Source organism: Oncorhynchus keta, chromosome 1 (genome assembly GCF_023373465.1).
Source record: "Oncorhynchus keta strain PuntledgeMale-10-30-2019 chromosome 1, Oket_V2, whole genome shotgun sequence".
NCBI lineage: Eukaryota > Metazoa > Chordata > Actinopteri > Salmoniformes > Salmonidae > Oncorhynchus > Oncorhynchus keta.
In genome coordinates this window covers 97,007,453-97,029,952 of record NC_068421.1, presented here as the reverse complement: position 1 = coordinate 97,029,952, position 22,500 = coordinate 97,007,453, and the positions used below count along the sequence as shown (strand labels likewise).

Genomic DNA, 22,500 nt, shown 5'->3' with positions numbered 1-22,500 from the left:
GTCTATGGCCTGTGTCAGTAGCCTGTGTCAGTAGCCCGTGTCGGTGGCCTGTGTCAGTAGCCCGTGTCAGTAGCCCGTGTCTATGGCCTGTGTCGGTAGTCCGTGTCTATGGCCTGTGTCAGTAGCCTGTGTCAGTAGCCCGTGTCAGTAGCCCGTGTCTATGGCCTGTGTCGGTAGTCCGTGTCTATGGCCTGTGTCAGTAGCCCGTGTCAGTAGCCCGTGTCAGTAGCCTGTGTCAGTAGTCCGTGTCTATGGCCCGTGTCGGTGGCCTGTGTCGGTAGTCCGTGTCTATGGCCTGTGTCGGTGGCCTGTGTCAGTAGCCCGTGTCTATGGCCTGTGTCGGTAGTCCGTGTCTATGGCCTGTGTCGGTAGTCCGTGTCTATGGCCTGTGTCAGTAGCCCGTGTCAGTAGCCTGTGTCGGTAGATTCCCACAATGCTCTCACAAAGTTATAGCATTGACGTTATTACATGATTGTTCCAATAACGTTCCCTAACGTTCCAATAACATTCCCTAACGTTCCAATAACGTTCCCTAAACATTGTTCATCAATCATGTACGGATCCAATTAAAGCTAGAATCCTTAATGGCAACCTTTACAAAGCGGTCACCATGCCTGTGTTTTGGAGGGATGGGGCTGAAGAAATGTTACCACTGTCTAATTCATAACCCTCTGGTTACAAGCGCTGACCGTTCCTGATATCAAGATGATAGTTTTCAACATTTTTTTAAGCATGTTTTGAGGCTAAATCGTGTTTGTTTACATTTACATTGTTTACAAACATTGGAGTAAAACAAACTTCTATTTTGGGTTCTGATGGGGTACAGCAGTTGAAATAAGATCATATAAATTACATTCTTCAAGAAACAATGTAGTTTAAAAATATATATATATATATAATGAATTTATAAGTCCAAACTGCTGATTCCAACTTTAAATTGGTTCTGAGAAAACATGACTGGAATGATCCACACATTAATAGAGATGTCAGCTGAGACACCGACCGAGGATCTTCATTTGCCCAGTTTCTCACAGCAGGAACAGAATCGTGCAGCATCGTGAAATATGCACGACTACGTGGTTTTATAAAAAGTGGACATCTTGTATGGGTTGATACATTTTTCGTTAGAACCAATCAATTCTGACATTTTTTTTTTAAAAGTGGAAAATTACAAGCCTTTTTTAAACCTTGAATACACACTACAAGTTAATTTCCTGCATAATGCCGGGATGGTGCCTAACCTGGTCTGTCAGAGGACACATCATAAAAACACAGGTCATCCCTAGAGACAGGAAGAGACTAAACTCTCTTAACATTATAGGCCAAGGTCACCTTTAGACAGGTGCGTCACTTTCTGCTGAGCCATATTCTTTTACCCAGGATGCACAGCAGGACAGGACAAAGGCCACAGAAGAAAGTGCTTACGCAATGACACGGCCAGGAGGAGGAGAGGAGGGATGACTCTCTCCTGTCTGTATCCTTGTGTAAGCTCTATTTCCTGTGGTCTCTCTCCTGTCTGTATCCTTGTGTAAGCTCTATTTCCTGTGGTCTCTCTCCTGTCTGTATCCTTGTGTAAGCTCTATTTCCTGTGGTCTCTCTCCTGTCTGTATCCTTGTGTAAGCTCTATTTCCTGTGGTCTCTCTCCTGTCTGTATCATTGTGTAAGCTCTATTTCCTGTTCCTCTATCTTGTCTGTATCATTGTGTAAGCTCTATTTCCTGTGTCTCTCTCCTGTCTGTATCATTGTGTAAGCTCTATTTCCTGTGTCTCTCTCCTGTCTGTATCATTGTGTAAGCTCTATTTCCTGTGTCTCTCTCCTGTCTGTATCATTGTGTAAGCTCTATTTCCTGTGTCTCTCTCCTGTCTGTATCATTGTGTAAGCTCTATTTCCTGTGTCTCTCTCCTGTCTGTATCATTGTGTAAGCTCTATTTCCTGTGTCTCTCTCCTGTCTATCATTGTGTAAGCTCTATTTCCTGTGGTCTCTCTCCTGTCTGTATCATTGTGTAAGCTCTATTTCCTGTGTCTCTCTCCTGTCTGTATCATTGTGTAAGCTCTATTTCCTGTGTCTCTCTCCTGTCTGTATCATTGTGTAAGCTCTATTTCCTGTGTCTCTCTCCTGTCTGTATCATTGTGTAAGCTCTATTTCCTGTGGTCTCTCTCCTGTCTGTATCATTGTGTAAGCTCTATTTCCTGTGTCTCTCTCCTGTCTGTATCATTGTGTAAGCTCTATTTCCTGTGTCTCTCTCCTGTCTGTATCATTGTGTAAGCTCTATTTCCTGTGGTCTCTCTCCTGTCTGTATCATTGTGTAAGCTCTATTTCCTGTGGTCTCTCTCATGAAAGACCAACTCAGTTAATCCCTACCATTGTGACATTGAGTCGTCATAATGCTGCATTAAATGTACATTATCATAGTGACGTTGGTACATAGGGACGTTGTTCTTTCATGCTATCCCTAGGAGGGGTGCGTCACTTGTGTGGGTTGAGTCACTGACGTGATCTTTCCATCAGGGTGGCGCCTCCCCTTTGGTTCTCACTTCAACTGTATGTGTTATTTATTTACACCCCCTGCTATAATGTGGATAAAGGGTTACTTGTCTAACAGAACAAAGAGGGTGTTCTTTAATGGAAGCCTATCAAACGTAATCCAGGTAGAATCAGGAATTCCCCAGTGTAGCTGTTTAGGCCCTTTGCTTTTTTCAATCTGTACTAACGACATGCCACTGGCTTTGAGTAAACAAACTCCCAGAGACAAGCTACTATCAATTATATCAACTATCAATGAGACAATCTACATAAAAAGAAAGCCTTGTTAGAGCATGGATAAATTAGGCTTTGTGGTGCTCATATGAATTTTCCTTTATCAACTTCAGACCTATCTACTTAAACTTAAAACGTAGTTTTTGTGTTTAATACTATCACAGAAACTACTGTGTGTGGTTTTACAGAGGAGCACCAACCTGAAGAATTCCATGAAGGAGAAGCCGTAGCCATGTTGTTCAGCGATGCCTGCACACACCACATTGGCCGACGCACCAATCAACGTTCCGTTTCCTACGGACACAACAAAGAGTTAACAGTGAAATGTTCAATACATGGATAGAGTAGACAAACGGGCGTATTGTTTATTCTACTGTGAACAACAATCTTGTTTTCTGTTCCTGTGGATTACTCAAATTGATGGCGCCAACTGAAGGGACATAAAGAAGGATTTTATCTAACAAAACGACATGTTATAGCTGGAACCCTTTGGATGACAAATCAGAGGAAGATTTTCAAAAAGTAAGTGAATATTTCATCATTATATGTTAATTTATGAAACCTGTTGGAAAATATTTTGTGGGGCGCCGTCCTCAATCAATCACATGGCATATTTTCGCTGTAATAGCTACTGTAAACCAGACAGTGCAAATTAACAAGAAGCTTTCAGACGATATAAGACACAGACGTACATAAATGTTTAAAATCCATAATATTTATGATTATTTATTTGAATTGCGCGCCCTCCAGTTTCACCGGAAGTTGTCGCGCTAGCGGGAGTTAACTGTTTTAAATCGCGTGGTCATACGGGTTATGTCTCATGCGGGAGCCCTAAGTTAACTGTTTTAAATCGCGTGGTCATACGGGTTATATCTCATGCGGGAGCCCTAAGTTAACTGTTTTAAATCGCGTGGTCATACGGGTTATGTCTCATGCGGGAGCCCTAAGTTAACAGTTTTAAATCGCGTGGTCATACGGGTTATGTCTCATGCGGGAGCCCTAAGTTAACTGTTTTAAATCGCGTGGTCATACGGGTTATGTCTCATGCGGGAGCCCTAAGTTAACTGTTTTAAATCGCGTGGTCATACGGGTTATGTCTCATGCGGGAGCCCTAAGTTAACTGTTTTAAATCGCGTGGTCATACGGGTTATGTCTCATGCGGGAGCCCTAAGTTAACTGTTTTAAATCGCGTGGTCATACGGGTTATGTCTCATGCGGGAGCCCTAAGTTAACTGTTTTAAATCGCGTGGTCATACGGGTTATGTGCTCATGTCACCTCACAAGTTTTAAAATTAGATTTATAAAGTTGTGAACGTGACAGTCTCACTTCCTCTGGAATCAAAAACAGACTTGACTAATTCAACATTTGTGAACCACAGTATTTTATACAAACAAACTGATTGATTTCAGGTACATTCTGCTATTCTAATTGTAAAGAAAGAGTTTTATTTATTTATTTTTATTATACATTTTGGCAAATTGACATGAATGAAAAACACATCTTGTGAAAGATCGACCTATTATCATGCCATACGCTGGTGAAAAGACAGACATGATTTTGTTTGAAATATATTTTGATTTTAGAGAGACAAATAATAATGTTTTGTGGCAAAATGTTACAATATTATATCCGCCCCAAACAACAGAACACCAATAGAAATAGTTACATGTAAAAATGATACATAAATCAAAATTAAAATAATCCATTTGTTTCAACTGTATTGTGCAGATATCACATTTATTGTATCCAGAGGGTGAACAACGTGTGTTTTATTATTTCAATTTTCATTTTACACGTTTAAGCAACTTTTCAAACAATTTTATAGGGGTTGACATTTTTGTGTTTGGAAAAATTAAGAGCATATTTTTTTGAGGTTGAGGAAAGGATTAAAATAACATTCAAAATGTGACGCAATTATTTATATTTAAATTATAAATCCGAGACACTCCGTTTCGTATGATATGTTACGAATTTGCAAACTTATGATATGTTAAGACTTCCAAATTATGTGGCTATCGTTAGCTGGGTGGCTAACGCTGACGTTAGAGAGCTGGCTAATGTTAGCTAGGCGAGCGGGTAGGGATTAAAGTCCTCAGCTACAATAAATGGGGCCTTAGGATTTGCAGTTTCCACAAAGTCCAGTGTAGTTCCTTGAGAGCCGTCTTGAAGTAGAATATTCATACACAGCTGTGACTATAACCAAAGAGAATTCTATTGGGAGGTAATAGGGTCGGCATTTGATTGTGAGGTTTTCCAGGTCAGGTGAACAAAAGGACTTCCTGTATGTTATTACAATTACACAATAAGTAGATAATCATGAAACATACACCTTTGCCTTTCTTCTTCCCGGAGAGTTCTTTATTCCTGTCTGCGCAATGAACTGAGAACCCAGCTGGCTGTATGGATGGGGACAGTATATTCGGAGCGAGCCATGATTTCGTAAGTATGTTACCGTCCCTGATGTCTCTCTGGAAGGAGATCCTCGCCCTGAGCTGGTCTACTTTATTGTCCAGAGACTGAAAGTTAGCGAGTAATATACTCGGAAGCTGTGGACGGTGTGCACACACCTCCTGAGTCGGACTAAAATTCCACTCCGAAAACCTCTTCACCATTGTCTTGGAGCTATCCCGTGGAGCTATCCCGTGGGGCTATCCCGTGGAGCTATCCCGTGGAGCTATCCCGTGGAGCTATCCCGTGAAGCTATCCCGTGGAGCTATCCCGTGGAGCTATCCCGTGGAGCTATCCCGTGGGATAACTTAAATCGCCTTGGGGGGTACCAGCAAAGGATCCTATTCAGGAAAGTTGTATTTCTGGTCGAAACGCTGGTACGTTATCGTCGCTCTGATATCCAAAAGTTACTTCCGTCTGTATGTAATAACGCAAAGAAAAATTCTGGACTAATAATATCAGAAATAACACAAAATAAAATGTTTAAAAATACTGCAAAGTTGCTCAGGAGCTAGAAACAGAATGACCTTTCTTTGGAAGGTCACCTCTACCCAGTGGAACAGATCAGTTATATATCGTTTTAAAGCCTGTTTGCCTGTCTGGTCTGCAATTTCATTCCTTTCCACACCTGAATGGGCTGGGACCCAGCAGAATCTCACTACTACACGCAGTAGGTCAATCCTATTAGATTTGCCATTAGACAATGGACAGGGAATCTGAGCACTACTACAATTCTGAAAGGTTGAGTGTCCTCCACCCACTGGAGGGCAACTACTAATCGCCAACAGTTCAACTGAGTATGCTGACAGTTCATCTGTTATTCTTCTGCTCGTCCAACATCTCATTCCAAAATCATGGGCATTAACATGGTTTTGGTCCCCCCCTTTACTGCTAAAAAGCCTCCACTATTCTGTGAAGACTTTCCACTAGATGTTAGGACATTGTGAAGGGAATTGCATCTATTCAGCCACAAGAGCATTAGTGAGGTCGGGGACTGATGTTGGGTGATTAGGCCTGGCTCACAGTCAACATTTTAATTCATCTCAAAGGTGTTCGATGGGGTTGAGGTCAGGGCTCTGTGCATGCCAGTCAAGTTCTTGCACACTGATCTCGACAAACCATTTCTGTATGGATCTTGCTTTGTCCATGAGGGCATTGTCATGCTGAAATGGGAAGTGGCTTTCCTCAAACTGAGTTTGAATGTCATCTAGAATGTCATTGTAGTGAAGGGAAAGGGGGATACCTAGTCAGTTGCACAACTGAATGCGTCTTCTGCATTTAAGGGGGTGCCTTAATCGACATCCACGTCTTAGGCGCCCAGGAAAACAGTGGGTTAGCTGCCTTACTCAGGGACAGAATGACAGATTTCTACCTTGTCAGCTCTGGGATCCGATCCAGCAAACGTTCAGTTACTATGCTGTAGACCGAACCATGAAAAAAACAGCCACAGACCATTATTCCTCCTCCACCAAACTTTACAGTTGGCACTATGCATTCGGGTAGGTAACGTTGTCCAGGCATATGCCAAACCCAGATTTGTCTGTCGGACTGCCAGATGTTGAATTGTGATTGATGACTCCATAGAACGCATTTCCACTCCAGAGTCCAATGGCGGCGAGCTTTACACCACTTCCAGCCGACGCTTGGCATTGCACATGGTGATCTTAGACTTGTGAGCGGCTGCTCGGCCATGGAAACCCATTTTATGAAGTTCCAGACTAACAGTTCTTGTACTGACGTTGCTTCCAGAGGCAGTTTTGAACTCGTAGTGAGTGTTGCAACTGAGGACAGATGGTCCCGTTCTGTGAGCTTGTGTGGCCTACCACTTCGCGGCTGCACCGTTGTTGCTCCTAGACATTTCCACATCACAATAAAAGCAGTTATAGTTTCCCGAGGCGGCTCTAGCAGGGCAGAGATTTAGCGAACTGACTTATTGAAAAGGTAGCATTCTATGACAGTACTACGTTGAAATTTACTGAGCTATTCAGGCCATTCTGCTGCCAATGTTTATCTTTGGCGATTGAATGCATGTTATTATATATATTATATTAATGTTAATATATATATTATATCTATTTTATATAATATATAAAGTATCTCCACATCAAATTCAGGAATGTAAACACCTGCTCCACTATCTGGATCCCAGATTGGCTTCGATTGGGCCAAGATGAGTGGTTCCGTCTGTCTGTCGGTCAGTCCATCTATCTGTCTGTCTGACTGTCTGTCTGTAACTCACCTCCCAGACAGGCTCCCATGGCCAGTGCAAAGATAAGGGGTTTGATAGGCAGGTTGACGTCTGCATCTTGACTCAGGTTGATGAGGACAGGGATCTGGAGAAAAACAAACAGGGAAGTCAGGAAGTATAGAAACAACCAATCATACAGGAGATGGCTGGTCACATGATCTGGAGAAAAACAAACAGGGAAGTCAGGAAGTATAGAAACAACCAATCATACAGGAGATGGTTGGTCACGTGAGGGAAGGGAGGTCAGGAAGCATAGAAACAACCAATCATGCAGGACTGGTCATGGAATTTGTGCTGAATGTATTTAATTGAATCAGACATTGTAGAGTTTTTGGATGACAGTGACGGGGCAAGAAACAGAGGTCAACGGTGTCACGGAAGAAGTTTAAATCAGTGAAATGCCCGGAGGAAATAGAGTATGAGAAGGAGATGGAGACAATTCTGACCAATTGATTACAAATGTGGAGGTCGTCAATAAGAGAACACAGAAGTCTGTTGTTTTTAAAACCTCGGATTACATCTTCAAAAACCAATCGTGACGTGAAGCATTAATCCATGTTCGCGTCTAGCTACCTTTTTCTAATGTCAGAAAGGAGTTTTCATTGCAAGTTAAAGTGTATTCATACTACATCATTTCATGCATAGTGGCTAGCTATTACAATCATTTATATTGCTACTGTATGGGTTGGGATTATGGTTTGGCTAACTTGCTACAAGTCTAACCAAAAGACTCCACATCGCCTGATGATAACATGAACCATCAAGTTGTTGTTTCTAGCCTACTTTAGCAGTACTGTATCATTTTAATCATTTTAGTCAATAAGACTCTTGCTACGTAAGCTTAACTTTCTGAACATTCGAGACGTGTAGTCCACTTGTCATTCCAATCTCCTTGCATTAGCGTAGCCTTTTCTGTAGCCTGTCAACTATGTGTCTGTCTATCCCTGTTCTCTCCTCTCTGCACAGACCATACAAACGCTCCACACCGCGTGGAACACACCCTAATCTGGTGGTCCAGCCAGTCATACCACGGAGTTCCAGGTGGTCCTCTGGAATGCCTCCCCAACAAGGCAGAGTTCATCTCAGCCTATGCCTCCTCCAGTCCCTTGACTTCTCACTGACAAGGAAAATGGATCACCACAGATAACACTGCTACTCCTACTGCTCTCTCCTCATCCAAGGAGAATGTTCTCGCAACCCCGAGAGCTTCTCCCATCGGGGTGGTGGCACCTGTACAACACACCCCAAGTGGTCTTTCTCTCTTTCTCCCCTTACCCATCTGTCTATGCCTCCTTTGAATCCATGCTGTCACAGTTACCAGCCCTTTCAACTTAACATCCTTATCATTTATCCCCTCCAGGTTCCCTCGGAGAGTTCATCAAGGAGAATGGTGCCTTGATACCTCCTTTCAGAGGACGGCTCACCTGTCACAGTTCTGGGCGACTTTAACCTCCCCACGTCTACCTTTGACTCATTCCTCTCTGCCTCCCTTCAGAAAGACCTCTTTTGAACTCACCTCTCTCCTTCCACCAGTCATACAAGGAGAATGGCAATACGCTCCTCATCTTTACTAGATGCTGTTCTTCCACTAACCTCATTGCAACTCCCTCCCAGTCAGAAACTACCTTGTATCCTTTTCCCTCTCGCTCTCATCCAACACTTCCCAATGCCCCCATCAGAAAGACCTGTCCCAACCTTCGCTCTCTCTCCCCGGAGAATGGTCTTCCATCCTATCATCTCTTCCCTCTGAAAACTTTCTCCAACATCTCCTGATTCTGCCTCCTCAACCCTCCTCTCCTCCCACAGAAAGACCTTTGACACCCTGTCCCCTCCTCCAGGCCGGCTGGTCCTCCCCTCCCGCTCCGTGGCAGAAAGACCCTTGCGAGAAGAACAGGGCTCCAGGGCATACAAGCGGAAATGGAGGAAAACTGCCTCCCTCAGAATGACCTGGCATCCTTTCACCCCTCCTCTCTACATTTTCCTCCTCTGTCCTGCTGCTAAAGCCACTTTCTACCATTCTAAACCAAGCATCTGCCTCTAACCCTAGGAGAATGGTTTGCCACCTTCTCTCCCTCCTGAATCCTGTACAACACACCTCCCTCTCTGCAGATGACTTCTCAACAATTTTGAAAAGAAGGTCGAATCCTCCTCGTTTGCTAAGTCAAAGACACCGCTGTTCTGCTCACACTGCCCTACCCTATGCTCTGACCTCTTTCTCCCCTCTCTCCAGATGAAATGGTCTTGTGACGGCTCCCCCAACAACCTGCCCGCTAGACCCTATCCCCTCCTCTCCTCCAGACCATTTCCGGAGACCTTCTCCCTTACCTCACCTCCTCATCAACTCATCCCTGACCGCTGGCTACGTCCCTCCTCTTCAAGAGAGCGAGAGTTGCACCCCTTCTGAAAAAACCTCCCTCAGAATCCCTCCGATGTCAACAACTACAGACCAGTATCCCTTCTCTCTTTCTCTCCAAAACTCATGACGTGCCGAATGGCCAGCTCTAATATCTCTCTCAGAATGACCTTCTAGATCCAAATCAGTCAGGTTTCAAGACAGTCATTCAACTGAGAATGGTCTAATACTCTGTATCAGGAAGCGCCCGCACTGCTAAAGCACACTCTCTCTCCTCTGCTCAGTCATCCTTCTAGACCTATCGGCTCCCTTCAGAATACCTGTGAACCATCAGATCCTCCTCTCCACCCTCTCCGAGTTGGGCATCTCCCGCAGAAAGACGCTTGGAGCGTCCTACCTGACAGGTCTCCTCAGGTGGCGTGGCGAGAATGGTCTCCTCACCACGCTCCACCACTCAGTCCCCAGGGCTCTGTTCTAGGCCCTCTCTTATTCTCGCTCATACACCAGGAGTAACTGGCTCTGTCATAACCTCACATGGTCTCTCCTATCATTGCTATGCAGACGACACACAATTAATCTTCCTTTCCCCTTCTGATGACCAGGTGAATGGTCTCTGCATCCTGGCAGAAATACAGTGTGGATGACAACACACCTGTCTGAACTCCTCAGCAAGACGAATGCTCCTCTTGCCTCCCGGGAAAGACCTGCCACACCTGTCTCGCCATCACGGTACAACTCCAATGTGTCCTCCTCCCAGAGCGCTAAGAACCTTGGCGTGATCCTGGACAACACCCTGTCGTTCTCAACTAACATCAAGGAGAATGTCCCGTCCTAATGTTCATGCTCTACAACATCAGAAAGACCTGTCAACAGGACCTGCGCAGGTCCTCCACCAGGCACTTGTCATCTCCCGTCTTGATTACTGCAACTCTGTAGAACTCCCTGCCTGTGCCATTAAACCCCTACAACTCATCCAGAACGCCGCAGCCCGTCTGGTGTTCAACCTTCCCAAGTTCTCTCACGTCACCCCGCTCCTCCGCTCTCTCCACTGGCTTCCAGTCCTCATCCGCTACAGACCATGGTGCTTGCCTCCCATCTGTGAAAGACCTGTAGTACCTCAGGCTCTGATCAGGCCCTACACCCAAACAAGGGCACTGCGTCATCCACCTCCCATCAGCCTCCCTACCACTGTAGAACACAGTTCCCCTCAGCCCAGTCAAAACTGTTCGCTGCTCTGGCCCCCAAAAGTGGAACAAACTCCCCTCATACGCCAGGACAGCGGAGTCAATCACCACCCATCTGGAGACACCTGAAACCCCACCTCTTCAAGGAATCCACCAGGATAGGGTAAGTAAGGAGAATCCTTCTCACCCCCTCCCCAAAAAGATTTAGATGCAACCTGTTCCACTGGATGTCAAAGGTGTATGCACTAATTTGTAAGTCCCCATCAGATAAGAGCGTCTGCTAAATGACTTAAATGTAAATGTAAATGTAAATGTTGATTACAGCCATCTATTGTATTTAATGAACATGTCTAGAAAATAGAGACCCATCCACTTAACTAGATGTGGCTGAGAGGTGTTTATAGCCTCTCTTTGACATCACCCATCAATTTAGACAAGTGTGTCTGGGTAAGCCTCATCTAATAATGATAAAATATTCGCATCTTGAATTTGTCTTTAATAAGCATCAGTAGAACACACCTGACTCTCCTCATACAAGGAGAATGGTCTAATGTCTCCCATCAGAAAGACCTGTAGAACACACCTGTCTCTCCTCATACAAGGAGAATGGTCTAATGCCTCCCATCAGAAAGACCTGTAGAACACACCTGTCTCTCCTCCACCAGCCATACAAGGAGAATGGTCTAATACCTCCCATCAAAAAGACCTGTAGAACACACCTGACTCTCCTCCACCAGTCATACAAGGAGAATGGTCTAATGTCTCCCATCAGAAAGACCTGAAGAACACACCTGACTCTGCTCATACAAGGAGAATGGTCTAATGCCTCAACATCAGAAAGACCTGAAGAACACACCTGACTCTGCTCATACAAGGAGAATGGTCTAATACCTCCCATCAGAAAGACCTGTAGAACACACCTGTCTCTCCTCCACCAGTCATACAAGGAGAATGGTCTAATGTCTCCCATCAGAAAGAGAGCTGACCCAAGAAAGCACAGGTTACACCTGAAGCATGAGGACTTGCAGCGAGGGGTGAACTTCAGTGGTGAACTCCATCAACTTCAACAACTACGCAGAGGATAATGCCATCGTGTTACCAGGACGCCACCCACAAACACTTTGGTGGAAAGCTGCTGCCATCTCATGTGTCATCTCTAAAATAAATCGGTGACTACACTTGATATTTAAAGCATAAACATGGTTTGATTATTTAATTGACCTCCAACATGATTGGCACTACTGTTATTGATCTTACATCCATTACATGTGTATTTTTATTTAGTCTTAATATTTGGTTGTTTACTACACTGCTGTACTCACTCTGTTTAGCACATGGCCTCACATGTACATTTTTAAAGAGATGGGTGGGGCTAAGGCTTAAGAGGGTGTCAACGATGCTGAATGGGTGGGGCTAAGGCTTAAGAGGGTGTGAACGATGCTGAATGGGTGGGGCTAAGGCTTAAGAGGGTGTGAACGATGCTGAATGGGTGGGGCTAAGGCTTAAGAGGGTTTGAACGATGCTGAATGGGTGGGGCTAAGGCTTAAAGAGGGTGTGAACGATGCTGAATGGGTGGGGCTAAGGCTTAAGAGGGTGTGAACGATGCTGAATGGGTGGGGCTAAGGCTTAAGAGGGTGTGAACAATGCTGAATGGGTGGGGCTAAGGCTTAAGAGGGTGTGAACGATGCTGAATGGGTGGGGCTAAGACTTAAGAGGGTGTGAACGATGCTGAATGGGTGGGGCTAAGGCTTAAGAGGGTGTGAACGATGCTGAATGGGTGGGGCTAAGGCTTAAGAGGGTGTGAACAATGCTGAATGGGTGGGGCTAAGGCTTAAGAGGGTGTGAACAATGCTGAATGGGTGGGGCTAAGGCTTAAGAGGGTGTGAACAATGCTGAATGGGTGGGGCTAAGGCTTAAGAGGGTGTGAACAATGCTGAATGGGTGGGGCTAAGGCTTAAGAGGGTGTGAATGATGCTGAATGGGTGGGGCTAAGGCTTAAGAGGGTGTGAATGATGCTGAATGGGTGTGATGAAAGAAGTGTAAAAACTTCACCAAAGCTTTTCAAGGGCCATTTCTCAAAAGTGGGGTTACACATTTCTCAACTTTCAAAGCAGCATTACTTCCCTATTGTGCCTCCCCAACTGCGATGTATGACAGACCATGTTGAACCTCTGTCTGTACTTCTATCCAAGGTCAAAAACATCATTTCTAATGTTGGAACGTAAGGCCGAAAAGAGATGGGGGTTAGATATGCATTGTTCTTTAAAAGGCCGCACGTTGCCAAATACCTCTGATTTCATGTCATATAGCACCGGCTCCAATCCAAGTGCCAACACCATTAAGCAAACTCCAGGCGGTCTCTTTGGCCACGCCCACCAGCGTTGTAAATGTTCCTGTGTGCAAATGTGTGTGTGTGTGTGTGTGTGTGTGTGTGTGTGTGTGTGTGTGTGTGTGTGTGTGTGTGTGTGTGTGTGTGTGTGTGTGTGTGTGTGTGTGTGTGTGTGGCTGCATGTGACAGAGTATGGAAGCGTGTCATGCACTCTGTTCACTGTGCCTCCCCTCCCTGTAGCAGACAGTGTGGCAGACAGTGTGGCAGACAGTGTGGCAGACAGTGTGGCAGACAGTGAGGCAGACAGTGTGGCAGACAGTGAGGCAGACAGTGTGGCAGACAGTGTGGCAGACAGTGAGGCAGACAGTGAGGCAGACAGTGAGGCAGACAGTGTGGCAGACAGTGTGGCAGACAGTGTGGCAGACAGTGTGGCAGACAGTGAGGCAGACAGTGTGCATTCTCTTACCATGGTGGCGGTGAAGGGGATGTTGTCGATGAGGGAGGAGGCCAGAGCTGAGACCCACATGACCAGGATGATGGCCATGGCCAAACGCTGCTCTTCTGGCACGGCCTGGTGAGGAGATAACGAGAGACAGACACCTCGGGCTCAGTCACTGGGTTGACAAGCCAAACATACACACCTGTGTAACACACATATATATATATATATATATATATCTGACCTGTGTGTATATATATATATATATATATATCTGACCTGTGTATATATATATATATGTGTATATATATATATATATATATATATATATATATATTTGACCTGTGTGTGTATGTATATATATATATATCTCACTTGTGTGTGTATCTGCACTGCTCAAATAAATAAAGGGAACACTAAAATAACACATCCTAGATCTGAATGAATGAAATATTCTTATTAAAAACTTATTTCTTTACGTAGTTGATTGTTCTGACAACAAAATCACACAAAAATTATCAATGGAAATTTATCAACCCATGGAGGTATGGATTTGGAGTCACACTCAAAATTAAAGTGGAAAACCACACTACAGGCTGATCCAACTTTGATGTAATGTCCTTAAAACAAGTCAAAATGAGGCTCAGTAGTGTGTGTGTCCTCCACGTGCCTGTATGACCTCCCTACAACGCCTGGGCATGCTCCTGATGAGGTGGCGGATGGTCTCCTGAGGGATCTCCTCCCAGACCTGGACTAAAGCATCCGCCAACTCCTAGACAGCCTGTGGTGCAACGTGGCGTTGGTGGATGGAGCGAGACATGATGTCCCAGATGTGCTCAATTGGATTCAGTTCTGGGGAACGGGCGGGCCAGTCCATAGCATCAATGCCTTCCTCTTGCAGGAACTGCTGACACACTCCAGCCACATGAGGTTGAGCATTGTCTTGCATTAGGAGGAACCCAGGGCCAACCGCACCAGCATATGGTCTCACAAGGGGTCTGAGGAGCTCATCTCGGTACCTAATGGCAGTCAGGCTACCTCTGGCGAGAAAATGGAGGGCTGTGCGGCCCCCCAAAGAAATGCCACCCCACACCATGACTGACCCACCGCCAAACCGGTCATGCTGGAGGATGTTGCAGGCAGCAGAACGTTCTCCACGGCGTCTCCAGACTCTGTCACGTCTGTCACATGTGCTCAGTCTGAACCTGCTTTCATCTGTGAAGAGCACAGGGCGCCCGTGGCGAATTTGCCAATCTTGGTGTTCTCTGGCAAATGCCAAACGTCCTGCAGGGTGTTGGGCTGTAAGCACAAGCCCCACCTGTGGACGTCGGGCCCTCATACCACCCTCATGGAGTCTGTTTCTGACTGTTTGAGCAGACACATGCACATTTGTGGCATGCTGGAGGTCATTTTGCAGGGCTCTGGCAGTGCTCCTCCTTGCACAAAGGTGGAGGTAGCGGTCCTGCTGCTGGGTTGTTGCCCTCCTACGGCCTCCTCCACGTCTCCTGATGTACTGGCCTGTCTCCTGGTAGCGCCTCCATGCTCTGGACACTACGCTGACAGACACAGCAAACATTCTTGCCACAGCTCGCATTGATGTGCCATCCTGGATGAGCTGCACTACCTGAGCCACTTGTGTGGGTTGTAGACACCGCCTCATACAACCACTAGAGTGAAAGCACCGCCAGCATTCAAAAGTGACCAAAACATCAGCCAGGAAGCATAGGAACTGAGAAGTGGTCTGGTCACCACCTGCAGAACCACTCCTTTATTGGGGGTGTCTTGCTCATTGCCTATAATTTCCACCTGTTGTCTATTCCATTTGCACAACAGCATGTGAAATGTATTGTCAATCAGTGTTGCTTCCCAAGTGGACAGTTTGATTCCACAGAAGTGTGATTGACTTGAGTTACATTGTGTTGTTTAAGTGCTATATATATATCTGACCTGTGTGTGTATATATATATATTTATTTGACCTTTGTGTATATTTATAAATATCTGACCTATAGAAAATTTGTGGGGAGAACTGAAAAAGTGTGTGCGAGCAAAGAGGCCTACAAACCTGACTCAGTTACACCAGCTCTGTCAGGAGTAATGGGTCAAAATTCACCCAACTTATTGTGGGAAGCTTGTGGAAGGTTACAAAGGTAAAACAAAGTTCAACTTACTTTTATGAGCAGGGCCGTCTGCACACCAATATAGTCGATGAGCTGTAGCTGGGCCAAAGCCTATAGGAAGGGACAGAAGAGAAAGTGTTTAGGTTTGACCGTGAGAAGGAGGCTCCTGAGCTGAAATATGAAACAGTCTCAACTATATCCCCTCTTCTTGGTTTTCCTATATTCGTCTAGACCAGGGATATCCAAATATTACCCTATGTGGGAATCACCCACCTGGTGTCCCAGGTCTAAATCAGGCCCTGATTAGAGAGGAATCACCCACCTGGTATCCCAGGTCTAAATCAGTCCCTGATGAGAGGGGAATCACCCACCTGGTGTCCCAGGTCTAAATCAGTCCCTGATTAGAGGAGAATCACCCACCTGGTGTCCCAGGTCTACATCAGTCCCTGATGAGAGGGGAATCACCCATCTGGTGTCCCAGATCTAAATCAGTCCCTGATTAGAGGGGAATCACCCACCTGGTGTCCCAGGTCTAAATCAGTCCCCGATTAGAGGGGAATCACCCACCTGGTGTCCCAGATCTAAATCAGTCCCTGATTAGAGGGGAATCACCCACCTGGTGTCCCAGGTCTAAATCAGTCCCCGATTAGAGGGGAATCACCCACCTGGTGTCCCAGGTCTAAATCAGTCCCTGATTAGAGGGGAATCACCCACCTGGTGTCCCAGGTCTAAATCAGTCCCCGATTAGAGGGGAATCACCCACCTGGTGTCCCAGGTCTAAATCAGTCCCCGATTAGAGGGGAATCACCCACCTGGTGTCCCAGGTCTAAATCAGTCCCCGATTAGAGGGGAATCACCCACCTGGTGTCCCAGATCTAAATCAGTCCCCGATTAGAGGGGAATCACCCACCTGGTGTCCCAGGTCTAAATCAGTCCCTGATTAGAGGGGAATCGCCCACCTGGTGTCCCAGGTCTAAATCAGTCCCTGATGAGAGGGGAATCACCCACCTGGTGTCCCAGGTCTAAACCAGTCCCTGATGAGAGGGGAATCACCCACCTGGTGTCCCAGGTCTAAATCAGTCCCTGATGAGAGGGAATCACCCACCTGGTGTCCCAGGTCTAAATCAGTCCCTGATGAGAGGGGAATCACCCACCTGGTGTCCCAGGTCTAAATCAGTACCTGATTAGAGGGGAATCACCCACCTGGTGTCCCAGGTCTAAATCAGTCCCTGATTAGAGGGGAATCACCCACCTGGTGTCCCAGGTCTAAATCAGTCCCTGATTAGAGGGGGAATCACCCACCTGGTGTCCCAGGTCTAAATCAGTCCCCGATTAGAGGGGAATCACCCACCTGGTGTCCCAGGTCTAAATCAGTCCCCGATTAGAGGGGAATCACCCACCTGGTGTCCCAGGTCTAAATCAGTCCCTGATTAGAGGGGAATCGCCCACCTGGTGTCCCAGGTCTAAATCAGTCCCCGATTAGAGGGGAATCACCCACCTGGTGTCCCAGGTCTAAATCAGTCCCCGATTAGAGGGGAATCACCCACCTGGTGTCCCAGGTCTAAATCAGGCCCTGGTGAGAGGGGAATCACCCACCTGGTGTCCCAGGTCTAAATCAGTCCCCGATTAGAGGGGAATCACCCACCTGGTGTCCCAGGTCTAAATCAGTCCCTGATTAGAGGGGAATCACCCACCTGGTGTCCCAGGTCTAAATCAGTCCCCGATTAGAGGGGAATCACCCACCTGGTGTCCCAGGTCTAAATCAGTCCCTGATTAGAGGGGAATCACCCACCTGGTGTCCCAGGTCTAAATCAGTCCCTGATTAGAGGGGAATCACCCACCTGGTGTCCCAGGTCTAAATCAGTCCCTGATTAGAGGGGAATCACCCACCTGGTGTCCCAGGTCTAAATCAGTCCCCGATTAGAGGGGAATCACCCACCTGGTGTCCCAGGTCTAAATCAGTCCCTGATTAGAGGGGAATCACCCACCTGGTGTCCCAGGTCTAAATCAGTCCCTGATTAGAGGGGAATCACCCACCTGGTGTCCCAGGTCTAAATCAGTCCCCGATTAGAGGGGAATCACCCACCTGGTGTCCCAGGTCTAAATCAGTCCCCGATTAGAGGGGAATCACCCACCTGGTGTCCCAGGTCTAAATCAGTCCCCGATTAGAGGGGAATCACCCACCTGGTGTCCCAGATCTAAATCAGTCCCCGATTAGAGGGGAATCACCCACCTGGTGTCCCAGGTCTAAATCAGTCCCCGATTAGAGGGGAATCACCCACCTGGTGTCCCAGGTCTAAATCAGTCCCCGATTAGAGGGGAATCACCCACCTGGTGTCCCAGGTCTAAATCAGTCCCCGATTAGAGGGGAATCACCCACCTGGTGTCCCAGGTCTAAATCAGTCCCCGATTAGAGGGGAATCACCCACCTGGTGTCCCAGGTCTAAATCAGTCCCCGATTAGAGGGGAATCACCCACCTGGTGTCCCAGATCTAAATCAGTCCCCGATTAGAGGGGAATCACCCACCTGGTGTCCCAGGTCTAAATCAGTCCCTGATTAGAGGGGAATCGCCCACCTGGTGTCCCAGGTCTAAATCAGTCCCTGATGAGAGGGGAATCACCCACCTGGTGTCCCAGGTCTAAACCAGTCCCTGATGAGAGGGGAATCACCCACCTGGTGTCCCAGGTCTAAATCAGTCCCTGATGAGAGGGGAATCACCCACCTGGTGTCCCAGGTCTAAATCAGTCCCTGATGAGAGGGGAATCACCCACCTGGTGTCCCAGGTCTAAATCAGTACCTGATTAGAGGGGAATCACCCACCTGGTGTCCCAGGTCTAAATCAGTCCCTGATTAGAGGGGAATCACCCACCTGGTGTCCCAGGTCTAAATCAGTCCCTGATTAGAGGGGAATCACCCACCTGGTGTCCCAGGTCTAAATCAGTCCCCGATTAGAGGGGAATCACCCACCTGGTGTCCCAGGTCTAAATCAGTCCCTGATTAGAGGGGAATCACCCACCTGGTGTCCCAGGTCTAAATCAGTCCCTGATTAGAGGGGAATCGCCCACCTGGTGTCCCAGGTCTAAATCAGTCCCCGATTAGAGGGGAATCACCCACCTGGTGTCCCAGGTCTAAATCAGTCCCCGATTAGAGGGGAATCACCCACCTGGTGTCCCAGGTCTAAATCAGGCCCTGGTGAGAGGGGAATCACCCACCTGGTGTCCCAGGTCTAAATCAGTCCCTGATTAGAGGGGAATCACCCACCTGGTGTCCCAGGTCTAAATCAGTCCCCGATTAGAGGGGAATCACCCACCTGGTGTCCCAGGTCTAAATCAGTCCCTGATTAGAGGGGAATCACCCACCTGGTGTCCCAGGTCTAAATCAGTCCCCGATTAGAGGGGAATCACCCACCTGGTGTCCCAGGTCTAAATCAGTCCCTGATTAGAGGGGAATCACCCACCTGGTGTCCCAGGTCTAAATCAGTCCCTGATTAGAGGGGAATCACCCACCTGGTGTCCCAGGTCTAAATCAGTCCCTGATTAGAGGGGAATCACCCACCTGGTGTCCCAGGTCTAAATCAGTCCCCGATTAGAGGGGAATCACCCACCTGGTGTCCCAGGTCTAAATCAGTCCCCGATTAGAGGGGAATCACCCACCTGGTGTCCCAGGTCTAAATCAGTCCCTGATTAGAGGGGAATCACCCACCTGGTGTCCCAGGTCTAAATCAGTCCCCGATTAGAGGGGAATCACCCACCTGGTGTCCCAGGTCTAAATCAGTCCCCGATTAGAGGGGAATCACCCACCTGGTGTCCCAGGTCTAAATCAGGCCCTGATGAGAGGGGAATCACCCACCTGGTGTCCCAGGTCTAAATCAGTCCCCGATTAGAGGGGAATCACCCACCTGGTGTCCCAGGTCTAAATCAGTCCCTGATTAGAGGGGAATCACCCACCTGGTGTCCCAGGTCTAAATCAGTCCCCGATTAGAGGGGAATCACCCACCTGGTGTCCCAGGTCTAAATCAGTCCCCGATTAGAGGGGAATCACCCACCTGGTGTCCCAGGTCTAAATCAGTCCCTGATTAGAGGGGAATCACCCACCTGGTGTCCCAGGTCTAAATCAGTCCCTGATTAGAGGGGAATCACCCACCTGGTGTCCCAGGTCTAAATCAGTCCCTGATTAGAGGAGAATCACCCACCTGGTGTCCCAGGTCTAAATCAGTCCCTGATTAGAGGGGAATCACCCACCTGGTGTCCCAGGTCTAAATCAGTCCCTGATTAGAGGGGAATCGCCCACCTGGTGTCCCAGGTCTAAATCAGTCCCTGATTAGAGGGGAATCGCCCACCTGGTGTCCCAGGTCTAAATCAGTCCCTGATTAGAGGGGAATCGCCCACCTGGTGTCCCAGGTCTAAATCAGTCCCTGATTAGAGGGGAATCACCCACCTGGTGTCCCAGGTCTAAATCAGTCCCTGATTAGAGGGGAATCACCCACCTGGTGTCCCAGGTCTAAATCAGTCCCTGATTAGAGGGGAATCACCCACCTGGTGTCCCAGGTCTAAATCAGTCCCTGATTAGAGGGGAATCACCCACCTGGTGTCCCAGGTCTAAATCAGTCCCTGATGAGAGGGGAATCACCCACCTGGTGTCCCAGGTCTAAATCAGTCCCTGATTAGAGGGGAATCACCCACCTGGTGTCCCAGGTCTAAATCAGTCCCTGATTAGAGGGGAATCACCCACCTGGTGTCCCAGGTCTAAATCAGGCCCTGATTAGAGGGGAATCACCCACCTGGTGTCCCAGGTCTAAATCAGGCCCTGATTAGAGGGGAATCACCCACCTGGTGTCCCAGGTCTAAATCAGGCCCTGATTAGAGGGGAATCACCCACCTGGTGTCCCAGGTCTAAATCAGGCCCTGCTTATAGAGGGGAATCACCCACCTGGTGTCCCAGGTCTAAATCAGTCCCTGATTAGAGGGGAATCACCCACCTGGTGTCCCAGGTCTAAATCAGGCCCTGATGAGAGGGGAATCACCCACCTGGTGTCCCAGGTCTAAATCAGGCCCTGATTAGAGGGGAATCACCCACCTGGTGTCCCAGGTCTAAATCAGGCCCTGATTAGAGGGGAATCACCCACCTGGTGTCCCAGGTCTAAATCAGTCCCTGATGAGAGGGGAATCACCCACCTGGTGTCCCAGGTCTAAATCAGTCCCTGATTAGAGGAGAATCACCCACCTGGTGTCCCAGGTCTAAATCAGGCCCTGATTAGAGGGGAATCACCCACTTGGTGTCCCAGGTCTAAATCAGGCCCTGATTAGAGGGGAATCACCAACCTGGTGTCCCAGGTCTAAACCAGTCCCTGATGAGAGGGGAATCACCCACCTGGTGTCCCAGGTCTAAATCAGTCCCTGATTAGAGGAGAATCACCCACCTGGTGTCCCAGATCTAAATCAGTCCCTGATGAGAGGGGAATCACCCACCTGGTGTCCCAGGTCTAAATCAGTCCCTGATGAGAGGAGAATCACCCACCTGGTGTCCCAGGTCTAAATCAGTCCCTGATGAGAGGGGAATCACCCACCTGGTGTCCCAGGTCTAAATCAGTCCCTGATGAGAGGAGAATCACCCACCTGGTGTCCCAGGTCTAAATCAGTCCCTGATGAGAGGAGAATCACCCACCTGGTGTCCCAGGTCTAAATCAGTCCCTGATGAGAGGGGAATCACCCACCTGGTGTCCCAGGTCTAAATCAGTCCCTGATGAGAGGAGAATCACCCACCTGGTGTCCCAGGTCTAAATCAGTCCCTGATTAGAGGGGAATCACCCACCTGGTGTCCCAGGTCTAAATCAGGCCCTGATTAAAGAATGAAAAATGTATCCAATGTGATATACTTTACTTTGTAATGCTGATTCTCTATTTCACCATGAGAAGAGAAACAGTGTATAATTCAGACATCTATTTGAAAGAGACAGATACTGTCCTGTCTGTCCTGTCTGTCCTGTCTATCCTGTCTGTCCTGTCTGTCCTGTCTGTCCTGTCTATCCTGTCTATCCTGTCTGTCCTGTCTATCCTGTCTGTCCTGTCTGTCCTGTCGTCCTGTCCCTGTCCTGTCTGTCCTGTCTGTCCCTGTCTGTCCTGTCTGTCCTGTCTATCCTGTCCTGTCTATCCTGTCTGTCCTGTCTGTCCTGTCTATCCTGTCTGTCCTGTCTGTCCCTGTCTCCTGTCTGTCCTGTCGTCCTGTCTATCCTGTCTGTCCTGTCTGTCCTGTCTATCCTGTCTGTCCTGTCTGTCCTGTCTATCCTGTCTGTCCTGTCTGTCCTGTCTATCCTGTCTGTCCTGTCTGTCCTGTCTATCCTGTCTGTCCTGTCTGTCCTCTGTCCTGGGTCCCTGTCTGTCCTGTCTGTCCTGTCTGTCTGTCCAGTCTGTCCTGTCCTGTCTGTCCTGTCCTGTCCCTGTCTGTCCTGTCTGTCTGTCCTGTCTGTCCTGTCTGTCCTGTCTGTCCTGTCTATCCTGTCTGTCCTGTCTGTCCTGTCTCCTGTCTGTCCTGTCTATCCTGTCTGTCCTGTCTATCCTGTCTGTCCTGTCTGTCCTGTCTGTCCTGTCTATCCTGTCTGTCCTGTCTGTCCTGTCTGTCCT

The 22,500-nt window shown here is 47.6% G+C and overlaps 1 protein-coding gene and 1 long non-coding RNA gene across 15 annotated transcripts in view; one reads left to right on the top strand and one right to left on the bottom strand.

Annotated features, from left to right (window-relative positions):
* The window catches only part of oca2 (oculocutaneous albinism II), a 369,117-nt gene that overhangs the window by 41,539 nt on the left and 305,078 nt on the right, over nt 1-22,500 (bottom strand). For all 3 annotated transcript variants that reach the window (XM_052467917.1, XM_052467907.1, XM_052467911.1), the window contains exons 20-23: nt 15,931-15,990; nt 13,788-13,892; nt 7,447-7,540; nt 2,959-3,052 (exon numbers count right to left, since the gene is read on the bottom strand). In XM_052467917.1, the coding sequence (XP_052323877.1) occupies nt 2,959-3,052; nt 7,447-7,540; nt 13,788-13,892; nt 15,931-15,990 (353 nt within the window). The remainder of the gene's footprint in view (nt 1-2,958; nt 3,053-7,446; nt 7,541-13,787; nt 13,893-15,930; nt 15,991-22,500) is intronic.
* Nucleotides 17,150-21,669, top strand: LOC127908749 (uncharacterized). 12 transcript variants are annotated; one of them, XR_008068347.1, is made up of 5 exons: nt 17,600-17,781; nt 18,615-18,859; nt 19,252-19,447; nt 20,624-20,770; nt 20,822-21,057. It is a non-coding gene; the product is annotated as an uncharacterized LOC127908749 (long non-coding RNA). The 12 variants fall into 12 exon arrangements; XR_008068332.1 differs by having other exon boundaries at nt 20,575-20,770; XR_008068331.1 differs by having other exon boundaries at nt 20,526-20,770.